General features: G+C 50.3%; 1 protein-coding gene across 1 annotated transcript in view; it reads right to left on the reverse strand.

The window, feature by feature from the left end:
* sema4gb (sema domain, immunoglobulin domain (Ig), transmembrane domain (TM) and short cytoplasmic domain, (semaphorin) 4Gb) overlaps positions 1-22,073 on the reverse strand; it is a 244,050-nt gene that overhangs the window by 69,788 nt on the left and 152,189 nt on the right. The window contains 1 exon segment of the mRNA XM_072479570.1: positions 8,989-9,164. Within this exon segment, the coding sequence (XP_072335671.1) occupies positions 8,989-9,164 (176 nt within the window).

Raw genomic sequence — 22,073 nt, forward strand, 5'->3', positions numbered from 1 at the left:
AACAAAGTGTGCATCTCACGCGGTACTGTGGCCGACACTGGGCACCGCACTGCGGGACGAGTGTGACGATTTTGGATGAGGTGCAGACGAGATTTTATGCGAATGGCACCAGGAAAATCCAGTGACCTGGACAGGTTGGAGAAGCCGAGGGTTGTTCTCTTCAGCGAAGAGAGAAGATTGGGTGAAGGTCTGTTCGAGGTTCTGGACGGATAGAGAAAAACTGTTCCCACTGACAGAAGGGTGAGGACCAGAGGCCACCGGTTTTAAGGTGACTGGCAAAATAAGCCAACGTTCCATGGGTTAAAACCTAGAATGCAATGCACCGGTGGAGGCAGATTCAATTGTGGATTTCAAAAAGGACAATATAAAATAAGGGGTAAAATTCTTTAAGGAGTGCAGGAGCATAGGGACCTGGGTGTATATGTGCATCGATATTTAAGGTGGCAGGACAGGTAGAGAGAGCAGTTAATAAAGCAGACAGTATTCTGGGATTTATTAATAGGAGCATAGAACTTATATAAGACACTAGTATACACTCAGCTGGAGTATGGTGTATAGTTCTGGGCGCCACCTATAGGAAGGATACAAAAGCATTGGAGCGAGTGCAGAAGAGGTTTACAAGAATGGTTCCAGGGATGAGAAACTTCAGTTATGAGTATAGATTGAGGACATTGCGACTGTTCTTCTTGGAGAGGAGAAGGCGAAGAGGAGATTTGATAGAGATGTTCAAAATCATGAGGAGGTGGACAGAGTAGACACGGAGATACTGTTCCTGCTCGTGAAAGGATCAAGGAGCAGAGGGGCACAGATTTAAAATGATTTGCAAATGTGATGTGAGAACATATTTTTTTCACACAGCGAGTGGTTGGGGTCTGGAACACACTGTCCGCTAGTGTGGTGGAGGCAGGTTCAATTGAGGCATTCCAGAGGGCATAAGATGATTATTTGAATAGAAACCAATGTGCAGACTGACAGGGAAGAGGCAGGGGACTGGCACAAAGTCACGATGCTCATTTTGGGAGCTGGTGCAGACAAAATGGGCCGAATGGCCTCCTTTTGCGCTGTAATAATTCTGTGAATTGGATAAGCACTTGAAGGGCAAACAATGTGCAGGACCAGAGGGAAAGGGTGGACAATGTGGGGCTAGATAAATCACTCTTCAAGAGAGCTGCCATGGGCTTGATGGATTGAATGGTCTCCTTCCATGATTTCATGAGTTGATTGTTGTGTTATCCCTTTGGGCCGCAATCATATGCCTGACTAACCTGATTTGAGTTCATATTACATATAACTGCAGAGCTTCACCCAGCAGACTTTATCTTGCTCCCTCCAGTTAAAGGGCAGTCAGAAAGCATAATGGAGACATGATTATTCGCTGCCACATTGAGTGCCATAGAAAGAACAGTCACTAACCGAGTCTCATCAATGTACTCTGCTTGCAGATTGAGTTTAACAAGCACTGACAAGGGTTGATCCTCGTACATTTGCACATCCACACACTGCAGCACAGACTCATGGCTGGGCTGGAAACTTTCAGCATTCTCTTATTAAATTGAGGACAGGGGAAAGGACAACTGACAGACTGGCAAAAAGGGAGGAAGGAAGGCGTGCGGGCGGCCGAGAGGGAGGCAGACAGGCAGGGAGGAAGGCAGGCAGGCAGGGAGGAAGGCAGGCAAGGGGGGAGGAAGGCAGGTAGGGAGGAAGGCAGGCAATGGGGGAGGAAGGCAGGCAAGGGGGGAGGAAGGCAGGCAGGGAGAGAGGAAGGCAGGCAGGGAGAGAGGAAGGCAGGCAGGGAGAGAGAAAGGCAGGCAGGGAGAGAGGAAGGCAGGCAGGGAGGGAGGAAGGCAGACAGGGAGGAAGGCAGGCAGGGAGGAAGGAAAGCATGTGGGGGAGGAGGAAAGCAGGCAGGCAGGGAGGGAGGAGGGCAGGCAGGCAGGGAGGGAGGAGGGCCAGCAGGGAGGGTGGAAAGCAGGCAATGGGAGGAAGGAAGGCAGGCATGGAGGAAGGAAGGCAGACAGGGAGGGAGGGAGGCAGGCAGGCAAGGAGAGAGGAAGGCAGGGAGGGAGGGAGGAAGGCAGGTACGGAGGGAGGGAGGAAGGCAGGTAGGGAGGGAGGGAGGCAGGCAGGGAGGGAGGGAGGAAGGCAGGCAGGGAGGGAGGGAGGAAGGCAGGCAGGGAGGGAGGGAGGAAGGCAGGCAGGGAGGGAGGGAGGGAGGCAGGCAGGGAGGGGGGCACGGAGAGAGCCAGGCAGGCAGGGAAGGAAGGCAGGGAGGGAGGCAGGTAGGTAGGGAGGGGAGAAGGCAGGCAGGGAGGGGGGCAGGCAGGAAGGGGGCAAGCAGGGAAGAAGGAAGGCAGGCAGGCAGGGATGAAGGAAGGCAGGCAGGCAGGGACGGAGGAAGGCAGGCAGGCAGGGAAGAAGGAAGGAAGGCAGGCAGGCAAGGACGGAGGAAGGCAGGCAGGCAGGGACGGAGGAAGGCAGGCAGGCAGGGAAGAAGGAAGGCAGGGAGGGAGATGCAGACAGGCAGTGAAAATCGCTTATTGTCACAAGTAGGCTTCAAATGAAGTTACTGTGAAAAGCCCCTAGTCGCCACATTCCGGTGCCTGTTCGGGGAGGCTGGTACGGGAATTGAACCGTGCTGCTGGCCTGCCTTGGTCTGCTTTAAAAACCAGCTATTTAGCCCAGTGTGCTAAACCAGTGATTGACACACAGGATAACCAATGAACACACACGACACAGAACAACCAATCACCCGACAGGACACCACCACTAATGAGCCCACAGGGTATTAAGACTCTCCCTCTCTCGACAGGACACAGCTACTGAGATAGTAAGAGTGCACAAGCCAGTGAGCACTATCACCATGAGGTAGAGAGTTAGTCTGGTCAAGCCAGTAGGAGGTTATCAGTTAGATTGGTAGAGTGTCACCCCACAGCAGATTATGTACAGCAATCAGCAAGTTCAATAAAACAGATGGACCATCTCCTGTGTCGGAAGCCTGTTTCTCGTTTCACTGCATCCAGTTGCAGTCAACGTTGAACCAACTCACTTTACTCATCAGAAATGAGTGCATTGTTACAGTTTGGGAAAGCACTCAATCCCTATGGAACCAAACAGTAATCCCAGAATCCCAGAATACAGAATACAGTACAGAAGGAGGCCAATCGGCCCATCGAGTCTGCACCAACCCTCTGAAAGTGCTCCCGACCTCGGCCCACTGCTCACTCTATCCCCGTAACATCCCCCAAACTTTGGACACCAAGGGTCAATTTTGCATGACCAATCCACTTAACCTGCTCATTTTTGGACTGTGGGAGGAAACCGGAGCACCCGGGGGAACACACGCAGACATTTTTTAAAATTTTGTTTATAAAGTTAGAGTAGCCAATAATTTTTTTTTCCCAATTAAGGGCCAATTAGTGTGGCCAATCCCCTAACCTGCACATCTTTGGGTTGTGGGGCTGAAACCCACGCAGACATGGGGAGAATGTGCAACCTCCACACGGACAGTGACCCAGGGCCGGGATTCGAACTCGGGTCCTCAGCGCCGCAGCCCCAGTGCTAACCACTGCGCCACATGCCGCCCCAAACCCACGCAGACACGGGGCGAAAGTGCAGACTCCACACAGACAGTCACCCGAAGCCGGAAACGAACCTGGGTCTCTGGCGCTGTGAGGCAGCAGTGCTAACCACTGTGTCACCCTGCCGCCCTAACAATTTTACCCTCTGAGCTTTCGGCAGTGGATCGGAGGTCCGCTCAGTCAGAAGGTTGGAAGTTTAAGCTCCCACTCCAGGGAGTAGGGCACAAAACCTAGGTTGGCACTTCCATGATGAAATCTCACGGATGAAATCTGTCTACTCTCTCAGGTGAATGCAAAAGATCACATAGCACTCTCGGGCAGGCAAGGAGGGGGGTTCATCACAATGCTCTGATCAACATCCATCCTGTTAGTGTAACCAACATTAAAATAACAGATTATCCGGTTATTATCATGTTGCTGTTTGAGGAAACGTGTGTGCAAAATGGCTGCCACGTTCCCCTCATTACAATTGATTACTTTCAGTTGAACACTGAACCATGTGATGATTTAATATTCCTCCAGCCATACTCAAATAAACTAGACCTGGACAGTATCTTCTTTTAATCTTCGAGGGTGACCAATAGAGCACCATACTGCCACTGCGGTGGGGACAAGGAAAGGCTTGATATATAGTCAAATAATTTTCTACATCCATAGTTTAGTTGCTGTCAAACGTGGACCAGCTAGCACAGTCAAACACAGTTTGCAGCCACATTTCTTTTCATAAATGAAACAAGAACCTGCCAAGTGGGAGTAAATTATTTATCAAGCCGAACACATTGCCAACTGTTTTCTGTTTTAACTTTAATGAAGTGACTGTGAGAAAATGCACAGATCGACATTTTGGGTCGCCTTGCTACCCTGTTGCTATACTTTCAACTCTCTTGTGACCCAAGATCAATAGGTTCTGCGAGACCGTTCTGTTTACAAATGGGACTAAGTGTGGACCAGTATTGCTACAGTCATTAGATCAGGAGAGGGTGTCAAATTTATAAACCAGGCATGCTTTGCTGGACATCGGCCTAAATATCTTGCCAATCGGTCACATTAACAACGCAATTTTTCTTTTTCAATTCTTGTTAAATCTCAAAACAAGGACTGGATAATGAAATGTTCTTTTAAATGCAATGTAGACTCATGGAATTAAGATCACCCAAGCCTGCGGTTGTCCAAACACGGAGGGGGTGGGATTTTCCAGCTCTTCTGGTCCGTTAGAGGGTGACACCCCCTACAGTGGGTACCCAGGTGGCAGGAAGGGCCAGCCACTCAAAACGCCATGGCCATCAGTGCGACCGGAAGATCCCACAGGCAGTCAATGGCGAGCTGACGCCGGAAAGCACACCACCCGATGTGTCTGGCTGTGGTCGCAGCCTGGCCACTAGACAGCACAAGGCTACAGCAGAAAGCTGCCGGAAGTCACAAGAATGGTTAATGGAACAGCTGGGAAACGATACACTGGCAAGTTACTCAGTTGAGGATTAGGCTATGGCATGTTTTTGGAACAGTAAGAAGTCTTACAACATCAGGTTAAAGTCCAACAGGTTTGTTTCGAATCACTAGCTTTCGGGGCACTGCTCCTTCCTCAGGTGCTCCGAAAGCTAGTGATTCGAAAAATACCTGTTGGACCTTAACCTGGTGTTGTAAGACTTCTTACTGTGCCCACCCCAGTCCAATGCCAGCATCTCCACATCATGTTTATGGAAGGAAGAGGAGAGACTGGAATTGCTGGCGCCGAATGCGTAAAGTGGCTCAGTCAATCCTGCTAGCATCTCTCTGTCTTAACCATCAGAATACAATACACAGTAAAGAGACAAGGTGAACTTCAAGATCACTGGAGCTGGAAACTGCATCAGTCAGGTCATGCTTGGTATACACATGGTTTGGTGAATGCTTTTAATGAGAGCACAAGTCTTTCTCTCTTTAGCTGAATGAACAGCCAATTATGAAGGTTACAACTTGCAATATTCGAAAGAATGAGGAACTGTGCAATCCAGAAGGGACATAAGGCAAGGCTCGCATGATGGTTAATTCCTTTCCTTTTGACTTCTCTCAGGAAAGTGGCAACATTTTGATGAGCGTCCTTCAGGTCATCCATATATTGGGCCAAGTTTAATGCCCTCTCCACCGGCAGCGGGTGTGGTTGAGGGGGGGGGGGGGTTGCATTTAATCAGATCCCATTGCCTTTCCGCCTCTGCCCCGATTTAAGTCCAGGATGGGATGGGTCATGGACGGCTTTCTCCATCACCAAGTGAAACTCTCAAGGGGGTAATCAACGCCCATGTTGATTTGTGTAGAACTGTGCACATTTCCCGGGAAATTGTTAACTGGTTGTACAAACCGCCGGGGATGAAAGAATTTAACTATTAGCGGGGATAGATTTCTATACACCTGTTACCTGGATGTGTCCTGTCACACTAGCTCTGAATGCGGAAAGTTAGCTCTCTCTTCAATTTCAATTAACATTATTTGAGGACTGACTTTGTTTTTCTTGGGGGCAGACTTTAAACGCGTGTTGTCAGTGGGGATTGAAAAGTGCGCAAAAGGTCACATCGGCTGGTGTCAAAGATCACGGGCGGGATTCTCCGACTTCCCGCCGGGTCGGAGAATCGCCGGGGGGGGCAGCGTGAAACCCGCCCCCCGCCGGCGGCCAAATTCTCCGGCACCGGAGATTCTGCGGGGGCGGGAACCGTGCCGTGCCGGTCGGCGCCCCCCCACCCCCCCCGGCGATTCTCCGGCCCGCGATGAGCCGAAGTCCCGCTGCTTCTCTGCCAGTCCCGCCGGCGTAAATTGAACCAGGTCTCTTACCGGCGGGACCTGGCGGTGCGGGCGGGCTCCGGGGAACTGGGGGGCATGGGGCGATCTGGCCCCGGGGGGTGCCCCCACAGTGGCCTGGCCCGCAATCGGGGCCCACCGATCCGCGGGCGGGCCTGTGCCGTGGGGGCACTCTTTTCCTACGCGCCGACAATCGGCCCCGCCATGGCCGATGCGTAAGTGAACCCCCCCTGCGCATGCGTGGGGATGACGTCAGCAGCCGCTGACGCCCCCGTGCATGCGCGGACTCGCGGCGGCCGGCGGAGTCCCTTCGGCCCCGGCTGGCGTGGCGCCAAAGGCCTTCCACGCCATCCGGCGGGGCGCCAACCACTCCGGAGCGGGCCTAGCTCCTAAAGGGGCGGAGGATTCCACACCTTTGGGGCGCCCGCCTGCTGCCGGAGTGGTTCACGCCACTCCGTCCTGCCGGGACCCTCCGCCCCGCCGGGTAGGGGAGAATCCCGCCCATTACGTTTGTGCACACTTTATGCATGGTTGCCTTCTGAATGTTGCTCCTTCACTCATGCCTTGTCTGAAGTAGGCCTGGAAAAGTGGGCAGGCTTCAAAATGACTTCACTGACTATAACATGACTTGGGTTGTCCTGACCCTGAGGTCGTGAAAGATTTCATAGATTTTTTTTGTTTTGATAATTTCAGACCAGCACTGAATGGAAAACTATCCATGTGAGCAAAAACTGGATTCTTAAAAATGTGGTGCCCATTTTCATCGCAGGTCGTGCAGAAACCATAGAAACGTAGGGAGGCATCTCAAAGCCAGACCCTCGCTCTCTCCCTATTCCCCTTTGACGCCTTTAGTGTCTAGAAATCTATCCATCTCCTTCTTAAATATATTCAGTGACCTGTCCTTCACAGCCTTCTGTGGTACACGGTTAGAGGAAGGCCACATGTTCCTCCCAATCCACCTTCCCAAATTCCACTTGCCCCTCATCCCATAATCATTTCGATTTCGATTTATTGTCACGTGTACCGAGGTACAATGAAAAGTATTGTTCTGCATACAGTCCAGACAGATCGATCCATACATGAAAAACATGGGACATACAATAAATACACAATATAAATATAGACATAGACAGCGGGTGAAGCATAAGGTGTATAGTGTCAAAACAATAAAGAAGATGTGTAGAGAGATCAGTTCAGTCCATAAGAGGGTCATTCAGGAGTCCGGTAACAGCGGGGAAGAAGTTGTTTTTGAACCCGTTTGTGCATGTTCTCAGACATTTGTATCTTCTGCCTGAATAAAGAGGTTGAAAGAGAGAATAACCCGGGTGGGAGGGGTTGTTGATTGTGCTGCCCGCTTTCCTTAGGCAGCGAGAGCTGTAGACAGAGTCAATGGATGGGAGGCGGGTTCGTGTGATGGACTGGGCGGTGTTCACGACTCTCTGTAGTTTCTTACAGTCTTGGGCCGAGCGGTTGCCGTACCAGGCTGTGGTGCAGATAGGATGCTTGCAGCCAGATAGGATGCTTCTGAAAAGTGGCGATTGGCAAGGCTTGGGCTGCTCAATCAGAGGAAGCATTTCGAATGTGAACCTGCCTCCAGCAAACCATAGAGTACGGCCAGATTTTGCAAAACTCTCAAAATCTGCACAACATCCAGTTTCGTTTCCACACATTCACCCATTCTGAGTTTGTTTCCCTCCCCAGCTGAGGCTCTTGACACTGACGGGCGAGGCCCAGCCATTTTTCAGCCGAAAATAAGGGGTTGACTCTCCGCCGTCGGGATGCTCCATGTTGCCGGCAGCCCGGGGGTTTCCCGACGGCGTGGGGCTGCCCCGCAATGGGAAACCCCATTGACCAGCCGGCGAAATGGAGAATCCCGACGGCGTGCTGAACCAGAAATCTGGCGCGGCGGGACGGAGAATCCCGCCCAGGGTACAGTTTAAATTCTGATGTGATGGGAGGAATGTAGGTGGGGTCACATCAGTGGCAGCAACGTTCATCCATCTGGAGCACCTCCTGGGGGGCCTCTAGATGATGAGGACGGGCGCAGGGCCTTGAGAAGGACAAAAGAGATAGAAAATGACACAAAGGCTGACATAGGTTCCCTGTAAATTCAATTTGTTGTGGAATGCATCTTAGACGCCCATATGTGATTGGATTGCTTTTATGCTGGATTCACTCCAGGTACCTTCACAATGGTGGGCTGGATTCTCTGCTGCACCAGCCAAGTGTTTCTCAGTGGTGCGCGTTCGCTGGTGGCGGGATTCTCTACTCCGGGGGGGGGGGTGGCGCGGGGTGGGGGGGGAGGGGGGTGCGATGCCGGCACCCAACGGCCGGAGAATTCCGGTCGGTATTTCCTCACTCACTCCATTTCAGTTGTGTTGGAACCTGCTAACCACTGCGCCACCATGCTGCTCATTGCCCAGAACATGAGGAGAACTCCCCCCGCACTTCCTTGGAAAATTGCAAGGGATTTTTATTGACCACCTTAGCAGCCAGATGGACCCTTGGCTTAGCAGTTTACAAAAGCCAGCGCCTCTGGCAGGGCAGCACTCCCTCGGTACTGTGCCGTTGACATGGATCAGGTGTCATTTTGCTTGTTACATTATCACTATTTCCTGACTGCAGCATTTATACATACCATTGTGATACAAACACCCCATAGAATATGGTGTTCGGCCAACCTCCTTGCTTCAAAATATAGGTACTCTTCAAGATGTTGAAATAGAAGCCAAACTCTGGGATCGAACATACAACCCGGGTCTTTAGAAAAGAAGTCCACTTCCTCTGTAGCGTTCTCATTCCTCCCTCATCGCTCTGTAGCACAAACATATTCAATATGGGAAGATATAGATGTGTATTTGCATATATTGTACTGTTACCTCCAGCCATTGCCAGGCAGTCATCCACCTGGCTAACTCCAAATTTACGATGGATCCTTTGTGGTTTGCAATAAAATCAGCAATTTCATTTTTATATATAAAAGTTGAAGAATATAAAGCAAAATGCATTACATTTCAGAACACTGCAGCGTTAATCGAATCATACAACGGTTGTAGCACTCAAGGAAGCTATTGAGCCCATCACATCCTGCAGGAACAACTCAACTCATCCCACTCCCTTATCATTTACCCACAGCCCTGCAAATCTCCTCTCTTCAAATAATTGGCCAATTCTCTTTTGAAAGTCATGGTTGAATCTGTGTCAATAATACATTCCAACGCTTCCTGGCTGTCAGCCCTCCCATTGCTGGACACAGTGTTTCACTCTCTCTATTTTGATCCAAGGACAGCAGAGCCACCTTCACCAATCTATTCATGTGACCAAAGTCTCTCATCCCTGGAACCAATCTTGTCAACACCCTCTCCAATGTCTTCACATCCTTCCTGAAATGTGGTGCCCAGCATTTGGACGCAATGCTCCAGTTGAGACTGGTCCCCAGTACTTTTATTCCTCACGGGTTTTTGTACTCAATGCTTCTATTCATACCTCCGATGCCCTATTAACCACTTTCTGAACTTGCCCTGCCACCTTCAACAGTTTGCCTTACAATTGTCTCTCTGTTCCTGCACCCAATGTAGAATTATACCCGTTATTTTAGATTGCTCTCCCTCATTCCACCCACCAGAATGTATCACGTTGCATTTCTCTTTGTTAAAGTTTACCAGCCTCGTTTCCGCCCATTCCACTAGCCTTTCTATGTCCTATTGGAGTCTCTAATTGTGCTCCTCACAGTTTACAACCCTTCCTAAGTTTTGTCTCAGCTGCTGATATTGAAATTGTGCCCTGCACTGCATCCAAGTCATTGAATGCAGAACAAGAAAATAGGTTCTAAAACAGAGCCCTCGGGAGATACCACTTTGCACATATGGGACGCGATTTACCGGCCGCACCCCGCCGGAATCAGAATGGGATGCAGCAGGTAGATCCCGGGAGAGGCCTCTTCCGGGATCCCTGATGGTCGCTAGGCCTCGCGGGATCTAACAAGATCTTCCGAGATGTTGCGATCTGGATCCCACCCACAATGGGCTCACAGAGTTAAATGAGTTTCGAAACTCACTTAACTCTGCCTTCGCAAGATTGAACAGGGTCCCGGGGTCTACTGGCCCCGCTGAAGAGACCCCAGCCGGATGCTGTTTAGCACTGGTCCCCACAAACGGGGAGTAGACGTACCGACACTTGGGGGAGTCTCCCAGGTGATCAGAGGACCCAAGGTGGCCGGGATCTGGGAAGGGTGACATCCTGGCACTGATGATGCCTCCTGGACACCACCAGCCTGGCACTCTGGCAGTGCCATCCTGGCATCAGCCTGGCACTGCCCATGTGCCACTTCCAGGCTGGCAGGGGTACTGCCGGGGGTACTGCCAGGCTGGCAGTGCCAAGGTGCCCAGATGGCACATTGAAATGAAATCAATCCTTAGCCTTCTTTATTCCAAGGAAAATAACCCCGACCTATCCAATCTCTCCTGGTAGCCATACTTTTCTAGCCCGGGCAACATTCTTGTAAACCTCTTCTGCACTCTCTCCAGAGCAATTACGTCCTTCATGTAATGTGGTGATAGGACTGCGCACAATACTCCAGTTGTGGCCTCACCAGCGTTTTATACAATTCCAACTCCTCATTGTGGTGATGGAACCCCACAGAGGCAAGACACATGGCTGACCAAAAGATGACCCCCCTCACCCTAAAACCCATTTGAGTTTTACACTATCTTTTTTTTTCTCCCCGCCCCAATCCTACAATTCAGGTGATTTTTTTCTTGGCTTGTTTTACCTGAACAGGCGCCATAGTGTGGCAACTAGGAGATTTTCACAGTAAGTTCATTGCAGTGTTAAAAAAAGCCTACATGTGACAATAGTAAAGATTATTCTTATTATAATTTATGGTCTCTTATCTTTGATCTGTGGGGTATCGGGCTATGAGGTGTGGTCCTTCACACCTCATAGCCCGATGTGCCCTCATAGCCCGCACCGCATGTGGTCCTTCACATAGTGGGCGGCATGGTAACACAGTGGTTAGCACAGTTGCTTCACAGCTCCAGGATCCCAGGTTCAATTCATGCCTTGGGTCACTGTCTGTGCGGAGTCTGCACGTTCTCCCCGTGTCTGCATGGGTTTCCTCCGGGTGCTCCGGTTTCCTCCCACAGTCCAAAGACGTGCGGGTTAGATGGTTTGCCAATGCTAAATTACCCCTTAGTGTCCAAAGATGTGCAGGTTAGATGGATTGGCCATGCTAAATTGCCCTTAATGTCCAAAAAAGGTTAGGCGGGGTTATTGGGTTACGGGGGTAGGGTGGAGGTGTGGGCTTAGGTGGGGTGATCTTTCCAAGGGCCGGTGCAGACTCGATGGGCCGAATGGCTTCCTTCTGCACTGTAAATTCTAAGAAATTCTATGATTTTCAATAGGAAAGAGACACCACTCACCCCAACTGTCAGTACAGACCCTGGTCTGTACCTGAATAACCCACATCTCACTCTACACATGATCCTGCTAAGTATTCCACCAATTCTGTCCCAGGCTCCTTGGACTTACATGAACACAGGCATTTCAGTGTTTGCAGCGCATGAACAATTTATTCAGATTACATTCATCCTCTGAAAACAATGGGAGCATTCACTGGGCCAGTACCACTCCCACTTGAGAAGACAAATTTCAATGTCTTAAATGACGGGTTGTCAGAAATCAACAACTCAGAAGCCAACATCGCACAAATATTTTAGAATTGTCCACAAACTGGAATGAAAGTAGGTGAAACTATCAACGTTGAATTTTTTCACTAAGGCCAAGGGTACATTGCTGAGGAACTTTAACCATGATTGTAGCTTGACTCTTGAACCTTAGGGGGCTCGAGGGCCCCCTAATTGATAAGTTGGGACGTTGTTGGGTGTCCGGAGGCTGCGGTGGGGGGTCTAGAGATCGGGGTGTCATTTTTAAAATGGTGCCCTGATCTTTTCGTGCACTAACCATCTCAGCTCGTTAGTGCAAGAAATAATAATAATCGCTTATTGTCACAAATAGGCTTCAATGAAGTTACTGTGAAAAGCCCCTAGTCGCCGCTGAAGCATTGTGACAGCCACAAATTTTCTAGCAAGGGTCTATTCTAACAAAACAGCAACAATAACTTGCATTTATACAGCACCTTTAATGTACCAAAAACAATCCCAAACTGCTTCACGGGAATGTTTAACAATCAAAATGTGTCAGTGAGCCACATGAGAAGGTATCAGGGCCGGATTATTGTTTGATGAAGAAAGTTGGTTTTTAAAGAGTGTCTTAAATGCTTACCGAGAGAATTGCAGAGTATAAGGTCTTGGCAACGTTTTGGGTGTTTAATGGGGTTTAAGACCTCACCATCAATAGTGGAGCAAGTATTAGTCGGGATGTGCAAGTTACCCAAATCAGCAAAAAACAGGGATCTGGAGGGGGTTGCAAAGATAAGGTGGGGCGCGCGCCATGGAGGAATTTGAAAATAAGGATAAGAAATTAAAAACATGTTTTTAAATTAAATTTAGAGTACCCAATTAATTTTTTCCAATTAAGGGGCAATTTTGCGTGGCCAATCCACCTAACCTGCATTCTTTGGATTGTGGGGGCGAAACCCACGCAGACACGGGGAGAATGTGCAAACTCCACACGGACAGAGACCCCGGGCCGGGATCGAACCTGGGACACCGGCGCCGTGAGGCAGCAGTGCTAACCACTGCGTCACCGGGCTGCCCAAGAAATTTAAAATTGAGGCATTGTTGGACCGGAGGATGACGTGTGACAGGAAATACAGATGTGACGGGTGATCGGAACATTTGGAGTTCAGATACAAAGGGCGTGCTATAACGGCCTTGTTGGGCCCAGCTTTGCTGGGACAAGGCCGTTGAATCTCACGAGAGGTCTCTTGCGAGACTTACGACGATCAAAATGCGTCGCCACAATTTAAAAAAAAATATTTTTTATTCTCCTCCTTTTTCACATTTTCTCCCAAATATACACCCAACAATAAACAATAATCAGTAACGAATGTAATGTCAATCCACATATCAATAACAACAATCCCATCCTCCCACCAAACCCCCAAACATTGGCCCACTTGTTAACATAAACAAATGACAAAAAGGAATCAGGAATCACCCATAATCACCATTAACACACACCGCCCCCTCTGCCCAACCCTTCCAGCCCACCCCCCTTGTGTTCGATGTGATCCAGTTCTCAAAAGTGCATAATGAATAACGCCTGAATTGTAGAACCCCTCCATCCTTCCCCTCAGTTCAAATTTGACCTTTTCAAGCGTTAAGAATTCCAGCAGGTCCCCCCGCCACGCCAGGGCACAGGGTGGAGAGGTTGATCTCCACCCTAACAGGATCCGCCTTCGGGCGATCAACGAGGCGAAGGCTACAACATCTGCCTTCGCGCCCGTTTCCAACCCCGGCTGATCCGACACCCCGAATATGGCCTCCCGAGGGCCCGGGTCCAGTTTCACGTGCACCACTTTAGAGAATACCCTAAAAACCTCCTTCTAGTAATCCTCCAGTTTTGGACAGGACCAAAACATATGAACGTGGTTTGCGAGGCCTCTCCCGCAACGTTCACACACACCTTCTACCCCCTTAAAGAGCTGGCTCATCCTCGCCTTTGTAAGGTGCGCTCTATACACCACCGTCAGCTGTATCAGCCCCAACCTCGCACACGAGTTGGAGGTGTTCTCCCTCCGGAGCCCGCCTCGCCAGATTTAACGAAGTCACACAAAATGCCATGATCTGGATCTCGCCCTCACTGGCCGTGATCCATTCGGCTCATGTAAATGTGCATTTTCAGGATTCCCCCAGTGCCTTGGACCTAATGGCTGTGTCTGGGAGACCTTGACAGAGCGTGGTTTATTACTGGTTTCCACAAATGTGGACCGGTCATATTGCCACCTGGGGAGGGCGGGTCTCCCAGGACATTAGAGACCCCTGGGTGGTCGGGGACAGGGCAGGGTGGCAGAGATCAGGTCAGTTAGACATAATGCGCCTTGGGCTCGCCAGCAGGGAATTACTCAAGTGTGGCCTCGGCGGAGAGAAACTCAATGAGGCCCAAAGCGAGATGTCCCGCAGCACTGCAGCCGCTGAGAAACACCCCATTAACCATGCCCAAAATAGACTTTTGTTTTGTCTGTTAAATCAATAATTTTGGATTTGCTCCCCCAAAATGGGCAGCATGGTGGCACAGTGGTTAGCACTGCTGTCTCACTGCACCAGGGGCCTGGGTTCAATGCCAACCTTGGGACACTGTCTGCGTGGAGTTTGTACATTCTCCGCAATTCTGCTCCCATTTCCTCCCACAACCCAAAGATGTGCAGGTGAGGTGGGGTTACAGGGATAGGACAGGGGAGTGGGCCTAGGTCGGGTGCATTTTCGGAGAGTCGGTGCGGACTCGATGGGCCAAATGACCTCCTTCTGCGCTGCATGTATTCGATGAAAAGGCACCCCTAACTGAGCTACACTAATGGGTGATAGACTTGGCAGTGAGATCAGGCCTCCTTGCCTTGTGTGACCGAGTTCCACGCTGGAACAAAGCATTAACCATGAACCTGATTTCAAAACTTAATTGCTTATGTGGACATCATTCAGTGAGCTTCACTGTCATGGCTGGCAATAGCCACATGGGCAAAGTGCCAGGGGTGCAATAACGCTGGTGAAACCCGTACTCCAATATTAGTCATCAGCTTCAGAACAGGTGGAGGAGGATTATCTAAACCATAGAGGCCTCAGCCTGGAGATTTATTTTACAAACACGAGCAACGAAAGAAGGAAGGTAAACGAGCTTCAACCCCTTTATATTCTTCCACCACGCACTCCCGTATGTCATTATAATTTGGATTATTTCCATTTAAATGGTGGTTGTCAAGGAGACACTTGCAGAAAAGATACAAGACCTGACCTTATGTGAGGGCTGGATTAGCATTCGGGGCTGAGATGATTTAATTGTTGAAGCACGCTGGGTTAATAACCATCTCTACCGATGTGTGCTCAGCTCCATGGCACTGCAGTATGAGGCACTCTCCTCCGCCACTTCTTAATAGTGCCATCACTCAATTTAAACAAAGAAATCAGAGCTGTTAACGATAAAGATAGCTCTTGGCAGAGCACAAAGTGACACTGATGGTGAAGCTGCAAGGGGACAAGTGAATCAGGTGGGTTTTGACGGGAATCTGGTCGTTTCACGAGCCTTATTAATGAGTCCCGCATTTTAGTCCCGATCTAAATGTAGTTTAATTGAATTTACACTCCTCTGGCTACCATGGCGAAATCCCCGGGTCATTGTCCAGGCCTCTGGATTACATTACCATTAGTACCATTCTACTATTCCCGTGCCGACCCTCCGGGACTATTCAGGAGTCGCCGGGATTTAAAGGTTCATTTCCTGGGACACTCCGGGGAAAAGTTAAAACCGGTGGTGGGATGAAAAGATTCTTTTTTCCCCATTGTCTCCCGAATTCTATAAAACAAACCAAAGCTTTATCTGCCGGGCTTGGCTTTATCTTGGCTGCAATTACCGTCCCAACATGGCATTCAGGGGTTTATCTAAGTCACAGTGACTGATTTGCATATTCAAATTATCTGCCGCTTCACTCAGGTTTTTTTCCCTTTATTCTGTCATTGGGGTGTGGGCCTTGTTGGCAAGGCCAGCAGTTGTTGGCCATTCCTCACTGCCCTTTAACTCAATGCCTTGCTCGACCATTCCAGAGGGCAGTTAAGAGTCAACCACCTCCGGTGGGCCTGGAATCACATGTAGGCCAGACCGGGTAAGGACAGCAGATTTCCTTCCCTAAAGGACATCGGTGAACCAGTTAGGTTTTTACGACAATGGATGACAGTTGCATGGTCACCATTATTCTGCCTCGTGTCGGTACACGGGAGCTCTCAAAGTATTTCCCAATCTGTGAGGAAAATCTATCCTAGATTCTAATTCTATACAACTGCACTCTCGAATTTCACTCAGTGCAGGTCAAGTAGCCGGTTTAGATCTCCGTGATCTTCATTTTTAAAGTGTAAATCACACTTGCTCATCCACCCTCCACCCCCACTCCTGAATCCGCACAAATATCTTCATGTCTCTGAGAAAGGAATAGTCTTGTGATTCACTTCCCCATAAGGCCCAAATTCCATACCCTTCACTGTTCCTGTAACCTTCTCCAGCTCTACAAGCCTGTGGGATCTCTGCCCTCCTCAAACTCCGACCTTCTGAGCGACCTGGTTTTAACTGCCCCACCGCTAGCGGCCTCCTTACAGCTCCCTGGTGTCCTACACTCTGAAACCTCCTACCGAGACCTCTCCACAGTGGGGCTTGGTCAGCTCAGTTGGCTGAGATAGCTATAGTGTGGTATAGAATGATGCCAACCGTGTGTTTCCAACACCCTTCCAATGAGGCTTGCCTCCTCACTTTGCCCCACAGTGATATCATGGCAAAAACCATGATTAACAACCCTGGGACAGGGCAGCATGGTGGCGCAGTGGCTAGCACTGCTGTTTCACGGCGCCGAGGTCCCAGGTTCGATCCCATCCCCGGGTCACTGTCCGTGTGGCGTTTGCACTTTCTCCCCGTGTCGGCATGGGTTTCACCCCCACAACCCAAAGATGTGCAGGTTAGGTGGATTGGCCACGCGAAATTGCCCCTTAATTGGAAAAGAAAAATGAATTGGGTACTCTAAATTTTAAAAAAACCCTGGGACAGACAAGTGCTCCACATGGAGAGAAAGCGACAACTCTACCTCTTGCTCCTTAAAATCTACTTCTTTGGCCAACCTTCGGACCACCCGTTTTAATATCACCTTCTCTGGCATGGTGGCAAATTCAAATTTGTGTGTGAAGCACCTTGGGACGTTTTCTCATTTAAAAGCTGCTAGATAAATACAAGTTGCTGTTGCGATTATCCACCTTTTTGAACTGCCACAATACAACAATGTCCCTTCCAAGACAGAGAATGTCACAGCCACGTATAGTAATCCAGGTGTAGTCTTGCAAAGTTAAAACAACTCGATTTGCCTCCCAATCTCAGGCGCTCGAGTCATATCCCAATGGAAGATTGCTCTCCACCACCCCCCCTATAATATACCAGGCTTTAAACTGACTAGATGCTTATAGTTATGACGTTCAATCATCACAAACAAATCTGTTTCTTTGCCAGCTTTGCTGATGGAACTCATCCAGCCTGTGCACAGATTTCCTGCTCAAAACATGCATTACATTAATCTACATTAAAATCCATCTGCTATTTCACAGCTGATCTGCCTAACTGATTCAAATTCCCTTTCAGTAATCCTTTATAATGAGGTAGAGGAGGAATTACAGGTGCTAATTGTGGACTGGGTAATACCCAGATGTCAAGTGAATTACTCCCAGTGGGGAAAGGCCTGGTGCGGTGTACAACCCCTGCAAAAGCTCAGCTTCCCTTGCTGCCAGCATTAATGTGCTGATGTCTGCGGGAGGTGCAAATTGAATGGTGCAAATGTTGCTGGTATGAGTGGCAACATTTAAGTCGAACTTCGAAACCTTCGAAACGTTGGAAAATCTGTCCAAAACTGGGGGTCGACTTACGCCCAAAGTATAAAGTGAACCACTAACAGGGGGGTGGGGGACCGCCATTTTGAAATGTCATCGCCAACCCATGCAGAGTGGGCCTGTCTCAAAGTCCCACTTAGCCTAGCAACACAGCCTGTAGCGCCCATTATAAGTTACCAGTAGATTAAACATGCATTTGTAGGGTGAAATATTCAACCCGACTACTAATGCGAGTATAGCATTATACAAGGCTGGAAGGGAGGGATTGACTTATACACCGAGTATATGCAGCTCGGTGGCACAGTGGTTCGCACCCCTGCCTCCCCCACCAGGAACCTGGGTGTGTTTCTGGTCTTGGGTCACGGTTTGTGTCGAGTTTGCACTTTCTCCCCATGTCTGCATGGGTTTCCTCCTGCAGTCCAAAGATGTGCAGGTTAGGTGGAATGGCCTTGATCAAGGGGTTGCGGGGATAGGGCAGGGGGAGGTGGGGCTGGGTAGCGTGCTCTATCGGAGGGTATGTGCACACTCAATGGGCTGAATGGCCTCCTTCTTCACTGCAGAGATTCTATGGCTCTGCCACGTTCTTGATTTTTGGGACCAGAAAAATGGGTTTGCCTTGCATGCCAGGTTGGCATATACGCCACGATTTACGGTATTACTGCTACTGTTGTTGGTTCAATTGTGGTTTGTTTTTGTATTGGCTACTATCCGCTCCCCTTAACCTGAACGTTGGCCATTTGAATTATCTGTTAACTCAAAACTGTTTTGAAGAAAAAGCTTAAATTAACATGGCGCCTTTGATGACCTCAAATCTCTTTACTGCAACCAGTGTAATGTAGAGAAACATGTCAGCCAGTTTGCAAACCGCAATTTGCCTCAAACAACAATGGCCAGGTCGTTAGTTTTAGGGCTGGTTGAAGGATATATCTTTACCAGAGGGGGCCAGTTTAGCTCAGTTGGTTGGACAGCTGGATCATGATGCAGTGGGTTCAATCCCCGTACCAGTTGAGGTTATTCATGAAAGCCCCACTTTCTCAACCTTGCCCCTCGCCGGAGGTGTGGTGATCCTCAGGTTAAATCGCCACCCGTCAGCTCTCCTCCCTCAAAGGGGAAAGCAGCCTATGGTCATCTGGGACCCTGGCAACTTTACTTTTATTTACCCCAACTTCCCTGCTCTTCCGCAAAATAGTGTGTTGGAATTTCTAACATCCTTCCCCCAAGAGGGCAGACTGGGACTCCAGAAACTCCTCCAAATTGCCAAAATCAAACAGTTGGAGGAAAACAAAACCCTTGAATTTACAGGACTGGATTGTGAATGGTTGCAATTGGTACCTTTTGACGTAACTTTTTTATTAACTTGTAGATAAATTTAGATCCATTTCCAGAGATATACAGCATTAAAATGATAAATGTGACCGCTAGACTCCAATTTGCAAGGACTTGTCATGGTCGTCATAATTCTTGTGCTGAATGGTTTATGTGATTGGGGAGAACAGGCCGTTTAAGAAGTTTATGTCTTTAATGAGAGTGTATTGTTTAACATGGTCACATATATCTCCAGCTGGAGCGGGACTGAAATCAGCAACAATTCCTGTCACTATTTGGACACCACAAGACTGTTCACAAGATAAAGTCTGGATAATATGGCCAATTTAAGTACATTTTCATCTCATTAGCAGGCTTGCCTGCTGTATCGTCCTCCCACACTGGGATGTCCCCCCTCACCGATGTAATGTCAGGGGGCAGTGCCAAGGGCGGGATTTCTCAGGGAAGCTCCATTGGGAGGGGGAAAGAAGGGAGGGTTCCCAGTGTCCGTGCGGTAGTGTGTGGGGGGGTTTGTGTAGGGGTGTTCTGTGTTTTTATCTTCAGTGCTGGAGACCAGGGTCCACTGGATTCTTTTAGGGCATGGCAGCTTGGGCCAGCTCCCGCATTTGTTTGTCTAAGTGCTGGAAAATATGGCCAGAGAAGCCGGCTGAGTAGCTGCCATGTTGTGTAGCTGGCGTGCTGTGTAGCTGGCGTGCTGTGTAGCTGGCGTGCTGTGTAGCTGGCGTGCTGTGTAGCTGGCGTGCTGTGTAGCTACTGTAGCTGGCGTGCTGTGTAGCTGGCGTGCTCTGTAGCTGGCGTGCTGTGTAGCTGGTGTAGCTGGCGTGCTGTGTAGCTGGCGTGCTGTGTAGCTGGCGTGCTGTGTAGCTGGCGTGCTGTGTAGCTGGTGTAGCTGGCGTGCTGTGTAGCTGGCGTGCTGTGTAGCTGGCGTGCTGTGTAGCTGGTGTAGCTGGCGTGCTGTGTAGCTGGCGTGCTGTGTAGCTGGCGTGCTGTGTAGCTGGTGTAGCTGGCGTGCTGTGTAGCTGGTGTAGCTGGCGTGCTGTGTAACTGGTATAGCTGGCGTGCTGTGTAGCTGGCGTGCTGTGTAGCTGGTGTAGCTGGCGTGCTGTGTAGCTGGCGTGCTGTGTAGCTGGTGTAGCTGGCGTGCTGTGTAGCTGGCGTGCTGTGTAGCTGGCGTGCTGTGTAGCTGGCGTGCTGTGTAGCTGGTGTAGCTGGCGTGCTGTGTAGCTGGTGTGCTGTGTAGCTGGCGTGCTGTGTAGCTGGTGTAGCTGGCGTGCTGTGTAGCTGGTGTAGCTGGCGTGCTGTGTAGCTGGCGTGCTGTGTAGCTGGTGTAGCTGGCGTGCTGTGTAGCTGGCGTGCTGTGTAGCTGGTGTAGCTGGCGTGCTGTGTAACTGGTATAGCTGGCGTGCTGTGTAGCTGGCGTGCTGTGTAGCTGGTGTAGCTGGCGTGCTGTGTAGCTGGAGTTCTGTGTAGCTGGTGTAGCTGGCGTGCTGTGTAGCTGGTGTGCTGTGTAGCTGGCGTGCTGTGTAGCTGGTGTAGCTGGCGTGCTGTGTAGCTGGTGTAGCTGGCATGCTGTGTAGCTGGTGTAGCTGGCGTGCTGTGTAGCTGGTGTAGCTGGCATGCTGTGTAGCTGGTGTAGCTGGCGTGCTGTGTAGATGGTGTAGCTGGCGTGCTGTGTAGCTGGTGTGCTGTGTAGCTGGTGTAGCTGGAGTTCTGTGTAGCTGGTGTAGCTGGCGTGCTGTGTAGCTGGAGTGCTGTGTAGCTGGCGTGCTGTGTAGCTGGTGTAGCTGGCGTGCTGTGTAGCTGGCGTGCTGTGTAGCTGGAGTTCTGTGTAGCTGGTGTAGCTGGCGTGCTGTGTAGCTGGTGTAGCTGGCGTGCTGTGTAGCTGGTGTGCTGTGTAGCTGGCGTGCTGTGTAGCTGGTGTAGCTGGCGTGCTGTGTAGCTGGCGTGCTGTGTAGCTGGTGTAGCTGGCGTGCTGTGTAGCTGGCGTGCTGTGTAGCTGGCGTGCTGTGTAGCTGGTGTAGCTGGCGTGCTGTGTAGCTGGCATGCTGTGTAGCTGGTGTAGCTGGCGTGCTGTGTAGCTGGCGTGCTGTGTAGATGGTGTAGCTGGAGTTCTGTGTAGCTGGTGTAGCTGGCGTGCTGTGTAGCTGGAGTGCTGTGTAGCTGGCGTGCTGTGTAGCTGGCGTGCTGTGTAGCTGGTGTAGCTGGCGTGCTGTGTAGCTGGTGTAGCTGGCATGCTGTGTAGCTGGTGTAGCTGGCGTGCTGTGTAGCTGGCATGCTGTGTAGCTGGTGTAGCTGGCGTGCTGTGTGGCTGGTGTAGCTGGCGTCCTGTATAGCTGGTGTGCTGTGTAGCTGGTGTAGCTGGCGTGCTGTGTAGCTGGCGTGCTGTGTAGCTGGCGTGCTGTGTAGCTGGCGTGCTGTGTAGCTGGTGTAGCTGGAGTTCTGTGTAGCTGGTGTAGCTGGCGTGCTGTGTAGCTGGAGTGCTGTGTAGCTGGCGTGCTGTGTAGCTGGCGTGCTGTGTAGCTGGCATGCTGTGTAGCTGGTGTGCTGTGTAGCTGGCGTGCTGTGTAGCTGGCATGCTGTGTAGCTGGTGTAGCTGGAGTTCTGTGTAGCTGGCGTGCTGTGTAGCTGGCATGCTGTGTAGCTGGTGTAGCTGGAGTTAAGTGTAGCTGGTGTAGCTGGCGTGCTGTGTAGCTGGTGTAGCTGGCGTGCTGTGTAGCTGGTGTGCTGTGTAGCTGGCGTGCTGTGTAGCTGGTGTAGCTGGAGTTCTGTGTAGCTGGTGTAGCTGGCGTGCTGTGTAGCTGGTGTGCTGTGTAGCTGGCATGCTGTGTAGCTGGTGTGCTGTGTAGCTGGTGTAGCTGGAGTGCTG

The sequence above is a fragment of the Scyliorhinus torazame genome, chromosome 16, assembly GCF_047496885.1.
Source record: "Scyliorhinus torazame isolate Kashiwa2021f chromosome 16, sScyTor2.1, whole genome shotgun sequence".
NCBI classification, from domain to species: Eukaryota; Metazoa; Chordata; class Chondrichthyes; order Carcharhiniformes; family Scyliorhinidae; genus Scyliorhinus; species Scyliorhinus torazame.